Source organism: Melitaea cinxia, chromosome 7 (assembly GCF_905220565.1).
Source record: "Melitaea cinxia chromosome 7, ilMelCinx1.1, whole genome shotgun sequence".
Taxonomy (NCBI): Eukaryota; Metazoa; Arthropoda; class Insecta; order Lepidoptera; family Nymphalidae; genus Melitaea; species Melitaea cinxia.
The window spans coordinates 17,349,146-17,358,522 of record NC_059400.1 but is presented as its reverse complement, the minus strand read 5'-3'; the positions used below and the strand labels follow the sequence as shown (position 1 = coordinate 17,358,522).

The 9,377-nt window shown below is 35.7% G+C and overlaps 1 protein-coding gene across 1 annotated transcript; it reads right to left on the bottom strand.

Moving 5' to 3' along the window:
* Nucleotides 1-2,093: 2,093 nt before the first annotated feature.
* LOC123654923 lies at nt 2,094-4,799 on the bottom strand. The gene is made up of 3 exons (XM_045590779.1): nt 3,467-4,799; nt 3,059-3,283; nt 2,094-2,923 (listed from the first exon to the last, which is right to left on the bottom strand). The coding sequence occupies exons 1-3, from the start codon at nt 4,797-4,799 to the stop codon at nt 2,094-2,096; spliced, it is 2,388 nt and encodes a 795-aa protein (XP_045446735.1).
* Between the last annotated feature and the right edge of the window lie 4,578 nt (nt 4,800-9,377).

Here is a 9,377-nt window from a genome sequence, read left to right as displayed (position 1 = left end):
CGACATAAGAGAAAAAGCATCCTTGATAAGTCTACCCATCACTAAAAATTGTAAAATAAAATAATTTTTAACAAAAAAAAACCGACTTCAAAAAGGAAACTAAAAAGTGAAAAATAAATTTACTTAGTACAAAGTAATTCGTATTTTGATTTAGTTAATCAGAAATGATTAAATAAATATTTTATAATTTTGAAGTTGGTGCCAAGTAAATACTACAACAACCTGGCTACAATAACAAATACAAACAACACACACACACAACAAACAAGTACAAAAAATATTATTAGATAAGTTACGATTGTTGCAGCCGCAGATGCCAAAAAAAAGCAATTTACTTATAATAATTTATTAATCTAAATTACAATTAAACTTATAGCTAAAGAGAGGTGATTCCCTACTGATGTTAAGTAAAAGAATGATTTAATAAAAGAAGTTGAAGAAAGGTTTCCTCGGTGTGGCCGTCGCTGCGGTGGTCTCTGCGGTGGTCGCTTTCCGTTGCTTGCCATCTTCATCCGAAATGATGTTGAAATCTTGCACGTGTGCCGTACAGAGAAAATAAGGCTGTGGGCACACCTGGGTTTCTTATATTCAAATATATGGTTTAATTATCTTCGTATGAAGTTAAGTCGGAGGCACATTGATACCGTGGGGTTAGCCTATGTAACAGATATGTCAAAACAATAACAGAATAATAACAGTATTCAACCTAATAGTCAATGAAACAAATTATGAAAGAAAACTGAATACAACTTACGAGTAGATACTAGAGTAGTTATTGTTTTACTTGGCACCGACTTCAAAATTATAAAATATTTATTTAATCATTTCTGATTAACTAAATCAAAATACGAATTACTTTGTACTAAGTAAATTTATTTTTCACTTTTTAGTTTCCTTTTTGAAGTCGGTTTTTTTTGTTAAAAATTATTTTATTAATTTAACTATTTTGAGTCTCGTGCCATTACACAATTTTGGGGGATTTAAATTTCTAAGTAATATCACTGGTGAACCCACTTTTAATATTAACTTGTGTGGAGGAATTCCGGGAGGAACTAAAGAATTCAAAAATTCAGTTGGATAATGTACTGCTTCTGCGGTATCCAAAACTGTATCAACTGAATAGTATATCTGTGATGGTGCTTCAAACTTGGAAATAATTAAATGATTAATTTTATCAACCTGTTCATTAGTAGGTGCCAATATAGCCCTTTCCTTAAACCAACATAAAGTCTTTGTAGTTATATTAGTAATATCGGGATATACGGTCTCAACCAATTCTTCCACATTTTGAACCAAAGCACATAGGTTACTAAGATTGATTTTAACATTTCCGGGTTGAAATGCACCATTACCTATTTGAAGTAAGTTATTTGAAAATTGTTTATTGTCTTCACTGGAGGACAAAATTCTCATATTTGTATTAAGTTCACATTTTGTAATATGTGGCCAAAGATAAGATCTTTTGAGTGATGCATTGACTTCGTCAGCTCTAGTCCCCCTTGCTATGACTGGCAAAATTTGACGAAAGTCTCCAGAAAACAAAACGGTGCAGCCACCCATTGGGCAATTTCTGTTGCGTAAATCGCGCATTGTCCTGTCTAATGCCTCAACTGATGCTTTATGGGACATGGAAGCTTCGTCCCAAATAATCAAGCTACAATCCTGCATTAATTTACCTGTTTTACTCTGTTTTGAGATGTTACAAACGCTAGAGACGTCGTCACTGCAAATTTTTAAAGGTAGTTTGAAAGTGGAATGTGCAGTTCGCCCGCCTTTCAAAAGTGTGGCTGCAATACCGGACGACGCCACGGCAAGAGCAATTTTTCTGTCAGACCTTACTTTTGCTAATAATAAATTAATTATAAATGTTTTACCCGTGCCCCCGGGTGCATCTAGAAAGAACATTTTCCCTTCATTACTATTAACTGATGACAATATTTGGTCGTAAACAATTTTTTGTTCTGGATTTAAGCGATGTTCATCTTGAATTGTCTGTAAGAGTTGGGTGTAATCATAGTCAGTCTCTCGTAAATCCTCGATGTTGTTCATTGCATAAAGATTTGAATTTAACGGCAAGTTAAAACCAAAATCTTTTATACTTTTACTGATAGAGATTCGACCTCTTTATTTAATTCATTTAAAGCTTCATCAAAAATATTTTGGTCGTACTCTAAATCATCTGATGACAGTTCTTGTCGTCTGCGTTGCAGTATATCTTCGGACATACTTTCCTGATAGTTTTGCCAAAGAAGATGCGGGTCCGTGATTTGGCAGAACGATATCATAATGGCAAAAAGGCACCTAAGTGATTTTGGTGAACAGCATATGGCTGCTTCAGAGAGCGTACTCTCCCAGTGACTGTCATCTTCGAGGAGGCCCATAGCTTTGCAAGCCCCTTGGAATGTGTCGTAAGTTACACCTTCAAAAGTGCGGAGACTTCTAAACGAAGTAGGGCCTTTTATAACGTGGAGTAACAACCGCAAATGAAAACATTCTGCATTATTAGGGTGTACCACGTACACCCTTCCAAGAGCATCTGTTTTTCTCACGCCAGGGTACCCGAGAACTACCGCCCCCTGCTTTCGTCGTTGGAATTTTTTCGTATTTTGATTCCAGGTATAATAGGCAGGCACCTTGTCGTAGGTCAGAGTTTTTGCGAAGTCGTCCTCTGCACATAGTTTGAAAAACGCTGTTAAAGTAGTATCTCTTGGATTATTCACAATGTCATTTACATTATTTTCAGTGAAATACACCCGCTGTCCGTTTTCTAAATGAACAGCGAGGTGTGTGACAGTCGGTGCTCTTTCATGAATATTGAAGGACATAATCCGCCATAGTGCTTCAGAACTACAAATGTAGCGGCCAGATTGAAATTGTTCTACTTCATTTGTAGAATGTAAACTAAACGTAGCCTGGTCACTTCCTTTATTGATGTATTTAGTGACATATTTTATTGATTTCACGGAACTGCAAAGTTCTACATTAACATGCGCCTCGAAATTTTTTTATAATAGTTTATTGTAAGGCACTACCCATCTGTTATCAATTTCGTAATTACGAATAGCAGCCTTGCGTCCTCCTTCCTCTGGTGATAATCTTCTATACTTTGGATAGCCATCATCACCAGTTGAAGTTTGACTCTGATATGGTTTTGGGAATTTTTTTGAACATTTTCCCTCATGCATGCATGGCGAGTTATGGTTTAAAGCTCCACAGGGTCCGTGAATCATGTTCCTTACCACGATGTCATACAATGTTGGGTCTTCGTCTTGGTCTGGTAATTCTGCCGTTATAACTGTGTCAATTTGGTCGGGCCTGATTTTATTTGTCAGCCACAAAAGCAAATGTATATGTGGCAGCCCACGTTTTTGCCACTCCACCGTATACATGTGACAGCGTGTCGGACCAAATACGTTTACCTTATTTATTAAGTGTAATAGTTTTTGTACTTTTAAATGAAACACACGATTTAAAATGTCATATCGGTCTTGAGGTGTTGCGGTGGAATGCAGATTATCTTTTATTTCTTTCCAATTAGGATTACAGGTCATAGTAATGAAGAGGTCAGGTTTCCCGTAATTCCTGACATAGGTCATGGCATCTTGAGTTTTTTCGTGTAAGTATCTTGGTCCGCCAGTAAAAGATGACGGTAATATTACCAGCTGCCCAATATTGTTTGTCGTGTGTTCATTAGAATGTAAAGCATCCTGTAAGTGTATATAATTTTCTGCGCGTAATTGTGTTTGGTTATTTCGTATAAAAGCTAAATGTTCTGATTCTAGTTTAGCATACTGATCTACAACATATTGATTCAGTAACATTCCGTACCTTAGTAAAACATTATAATGATTATGGCGTTCCATTAAACGATAGCAATAATAATTCATACATGAAACTTTCTTCTGTACTCTGTCTCCTGTAGAAGGATTAACTTGGGGAATATCAATTGTGTATCCGTCTTCACCTCGACAAAACATCAATGGATATTGAAGACTGTCATATGAACGATGTAGTTCGGAAATTTTGTGGAGATTTTCGTCGCGGCTTCGAAGAACGATATCCCTTTTGTCAAATTGTTGTCCAGCAATGACAACTGCTACTTCACTGGTAGAAGGAGCATTATACCGTCCACGGTGTTCACCGTCAGGTACCCTGCTGGCATGAATTACTACATTGTAATCTGGGACATCGAGAGAGATACTTTCCATTGCAGTTTTAAAAGATTGTACGTATCTATTATGCAAATGCAACATGTTTTGCAATGACCTGACTATAGAGTTATCAAGTGGTGTTCTTGAATTACTATTACTAATATTACATCGAGTCGTTGCTTGAACTTCAGGATCGGAAATAAAATATATCTGCAAAAACTTATGGTCGTCAGGAACTTGTGGAAGAAGACTACCTGCAAGGTGGTAAACCTGGCCCTGGACTTTAAATGTTGGCATGAAGCCGTTTTCAACTACTCGTTGACTTTTGAATGAAGTCATCTGGAACGCATTATTATACCGCCGAATATGACGCATAAATTCTGTGTGCTTTGGATGACTTTCATCAAGTAGAGAATTTAAAGGTTCAGGTGGAGCACCTATTTCATCTAATTTTACCTTACCATTTGAACAACATAAACCTTTTGACTCATCTTTCCATCTCAGTGCCGAACAGTATTGACAAACAATGGAAGGAGAACCTATACAAACGATACGATAATTTTGATAATCAATTGTTGTACTGTAATTCATTGCCGAGTACTCTTTATTGGACCATCTATTATTATTTTGTGTTCCATTAGTTGGCATATTATTCCTAAAATTTATGTGCCGAATACGATCGTTTTGTAGTCGGAGTTGTCTTCTCTCAGATGTTTCAGTTTCCATTAAAGCATTGTGTCTATCACGATCTAAAGATAAACGTAGGTTACGTTCAGCAGAGGATTCGCTTAGCCTCTGAGAAACATGTCTTTCGCGATCCAACGACAAACGTAAATCACGTTCCGCCGAGGATTCGCGCAGTCTTTGCGAAACATACCTTTCACGGTCCAACGACAAACGTACGTTACGTTCAGCAGAGGATTCGCGCAGTCTTTGTGAAACATGTCTTTCACGGTCCAACGACAAACGTACGTTACGTTCAGCAGAGGATTCACGCAGTCTTTGTGAAACATGTCTTTCACGATCTAACGACAAACGTACATCACGTTCCGCCGAGGATTCGCGCAGTCTTTGCGAAACATACCTTTCACGATCCAACGACAAACGTACGTTACGTTCAGCAGAGGATTCGCGCAGTCTTTGTAAAACATGTCTTTCACGGTCCAACGACAAACGTACGTTACGTTCAGCAGAGGATTCACGCAGTTTTTGTGAAACATGTCTTTCACGATCCAACGACAAACGTAAATCACGTTCTGCCGAGGATTCACGCAGTCTTTGCGAAACATACCTTTCACGGTCCAACGACAAACGTACGTTATGTTCAGCAGAGGATTCGCGCAGTCTTTGTGAAACATGTCTTTCACGATCCAACGACAAACATGCGTTACGTTCCGCAGAAGACTCTCGCAGTCTTTGCGAAATATGTCTTTCACGGTCCAATGATAAACGCAGTTCTCTCTCTTCATTATTTTCACTATTCCGATTCAAACGAAGTCTTTTAGCAGCAGACGTACTGCGTCCTATATTTGGCCTTCTTCTCGGCATGATTATCTACCTAAGTTTAATAAGAAATTGAATAAAGAGGTACTTAATAGAAACAGTTTAATGAATCTAAATAATATTTATTTACAACAACTTCCCTACAACACCCAAGTAACAAAAAAGTAATATACATGAACTTAAATAGACTCACGAAAATTATTTACAAAAATCTATTTATAACAACTAAGTACGGAAAAGTAAAGTACTTGGTTATTTAAAAAGTAACGAAAGAACCAAACGAAAAGAAGAAAGTAAACTGAAAGGTTTCTTACACCACCTACTAAGTATGAAAATAATTAATTAAGGAATATACATGAACTTAAATAGACTCACGAAAATTATTTACAAAAATCTATTTATAACAACTAAGTACGGAAAAGTAAAGTACTTGGTTATTTAAAAAGTAACGAAATAACCAAACGAAAAGAAGAAAGTAAACTGAAAGGTTTCTTACACCACCTACTAAGTATGAAAATAACTAATTAAAACTAACAATAGCATAATAATAGGAACCAATAGCAAGATTTAATGCCGAACAGCAATACCCGTAGTAAGCCGATGACAGTCGATATACGCAATGCATTCAGTTGCTACCAAAGTCTGTTTACTATGGCGTATCGCGCGCTACATCGCCCGGTTTATATAGCTTGAGCAGGCGGTCGAGCGATGCGGGGCAGAGGGGATGGACTCGCCGTAGGCATCTCAATGCTCGCCAAGCATTAAAAATGTTTCGCTACTAATTACTTCTAACAACGATATCTCAAAAACTATTCATCTGATTGATTTAATGTAAAGAGCAATTTTAATCTGCATTAAATGACTAAGCTAACTAACAAATTCATTTGGATAAGGATTAATACCGAACTAAAGAAAATAGCTTTGAAAATAACGTAATGTTTTTAATTAAAAATGTTAACATAAAAGTGGTTATTGTAAGTCAACCGTAAGAGATAGAGATATGCTATCGCGGACTTTTTTGTAGCATTTTTATAGATTTTGAATTCTCTAGTACATTACTTAACTGTATCTTTGCTAGTTTACGCGGCGTTCGCGTGGAAAGTTCCCATTTGGCGAGATTTTTTGCGACCTCTTCAACATTTGTCGCCGTATTTCAGCTAATTTACATAAAAGCATAATAAATTATATACCTAAACCTTCCTCAAGAATTACTCTTTCTATTGTTGAAAACCGTATAAAAATCCGTTCAGTAGTTTTCGAGTTTATCGCGTTCAGACAGACAGGAGGACAGACAGGAGGACAGACAGGAGGACAGAAAGACGCGGCCGGGGGACTTATTTTTATAATAAGTATAGATAGTAACAACATTCAAATATGCGTCGTAAGATTACTCGTTGTTATAGAATGGGTTGAGGAAATAAAGGTCCACTGCTCGTTGCCCGTAGGTGATAATATGTAGCCTATATGTTGACCCGACTTCTTAATAATATTCGTGCCAAATTTAAAATAAATCCATGCGGTATTTTTTGAGTTTATCCCGGACATACATATATACAAACAGACAAAAATTCAAAAAACTATATTTTTGGCTTCGGTATCGATTGTGGATCACACCTCAAGTATTCTTTTAAAATAAAAATAGGTAAAAAAACTTTTTAAGTTAAACGGTTTTATGTTAAACATACATTGCAATGTTTAAGATAAATGTACTAAAAACCAAAAAATAATAAAATGGATACAGTCGTGTGAATTATAAACATATGCATAGACTAGACTAAAATAAAACCGTGGGGCACGTCAATTTTCTACAATCGTTGATTAAAATGTTTGTTTTGTAATGTTACACTATAATTAGGCAGTTGTTCAACCGACAACGATGGACGTGTGATAAGTAGGGCTAGAATGTGGAAACAAGCTAGCAAGCTCGATTATAAGCGAGTTTTAGGGTTTCATAGTGGTGAGCGAGTAGTACTTTTATCATATGTTTTGTCGATTAAAGACAAACTACGAGCAGTGAAACGATTCCTCGCCAGCCAGCAGTGTGAATGTCCAACGATAAACTAGTTGAAACATCTCTTTTATTTACATGGAGTGTATAACTATTGGAATTTCCATGAGCAAGAAAATAGTAAGTAATTTCCTCACCGTCTGCGGGCCAACTGCCTATTTTAACGACGAATTAAACGATTCTTCTATCGCACATTAAGTCGATAATTTGTAGACAATTGACGTGCCCCACGGTTTTATTTTAGTCTAGTCTATGCATGTGTTTATAATTCCCACGACTGTATCTATTTTATTATTTTTTGGTTTTTAGTACATTTATCTTAAACATTGCAATGTATGTTTAACATAAAACCGTTTAACTTAAAAAGTTTTTTTACCTATTTTTATTTTCTAGGTTTTAGTTTTTATTTCGCATTCTGTTTAATTCATTTAGTGCTTCATTATTGCAAGGCCCATCTTAAATATTGAGGTTGTATATTGCACTGTATTCTTCTTGTCAAGCCCTTTTATTTGATACCCATATTGGTGGGATTGATAAAAAATTGTTATCAGACATTTGGTAGCGGCGGCCAGCTTAGATTTCAATTTTGCATAGTAAATTGTATTCTACTTGTTGAGACCTTTCATTTGATACCCATGTTGATGGGATTGATAAAACCTAAGTTATCCGCCATTTTGTAGAGGCCGCCATCTTTGATTTTAATTTTATATAGTACATTGATTATACTGGTTGAGCACTTTCATTTGATACCCATATTGATGGGATCGATAAAACCTACGTTATCCGCCATTTTGTAGCGGCCGCCATCTTGTATTTCAATTTTTTATAGTATATTGTATTCTGCTTGTTGAGCCCTTTCATTTGATACCCATATTGATGGGATTGATAAAACCTACGTTATCCGCCATTTTGTAGCGGCCGCCATCTTGGATTTCAATTTTTTATAGTATATTGTATTCTGCTTGTTGAGCCCTTTCATTTGATATCCATATTGATGGGATTAATAAAACATAAATTATCCGCCATTTTGTAGCGGCGGCCATCTTGAATTTATAATGATAATGAATAAACATAATTGTATTGTCACCAAAATCCAAAGTGTATACAAAATTTCAGATTAATCGGTTGACAGAAAGAGGGTGAAATTTGAATTACTAAATTTGACCCAAGAAAGAATAATAAAAAAATAGGTAAAAAAACTTTTTAAGTTAAACGGTTTTATGTTAAACATACATTGCAATGTTTAAGATAAATGTACTAAAAACCAAAAAATAATAAAATAGATACAGTCGTGGGAATTATAAACATATGCATAGACTAGACTAAAATAAAACCGTGGGGCACGTCAATTGTCTACAAATTATCGACTTAATGTGCGATAGAAGAATCGTTTAATTCGTCGTTAAAATAGGCAGTTGGCCCGCAGACGGTGAGGAAATTACTTACTATTTTCTTGCTCATGGAAATTCCAATAGTTATACACTCCATGTAAATAAAAGAGATGTTTCAACTTGTAGACAATTGACGTGCCCCACGGTTTTATTTTAGTCTAGTCTATGCATATGTTTATAATTCCCACGACTGTATCTATTTTATTATTTTTTGGTTTTTAGTACATTTATCTTAAACATTGCAATGTATGTTTAACATAAAACCGTTTAACTTAAAAAGTTTTTTTACCTATTTTTATTTTCTAGTTTTTAGTTTTTATTTCG

Bases quoted from the DNA above. Each gene is read 5' to 3' on its own strand.
- LOC123654923 (XM_045590779.1), bottom strand. From the start codon at position 4,799: ATGCCAACTAATGGAACACAAAATAATAATAGATGGTCCAATAAAGAG. The intron at 3,284-3,466 runs GTGTGTTTCATT...TTATAACGGCAG, and splicing joins CCGATATGACATTTTAAATC to AATTACCAGACCAAGACGAA. The intron at 2,924-3,058 runs GTAATTACGAAA...ACATCAATAAAG, and splicing joins AGGACGCAAGGCTGCTATTC to GAAGTGACCAGGCTACGTTT.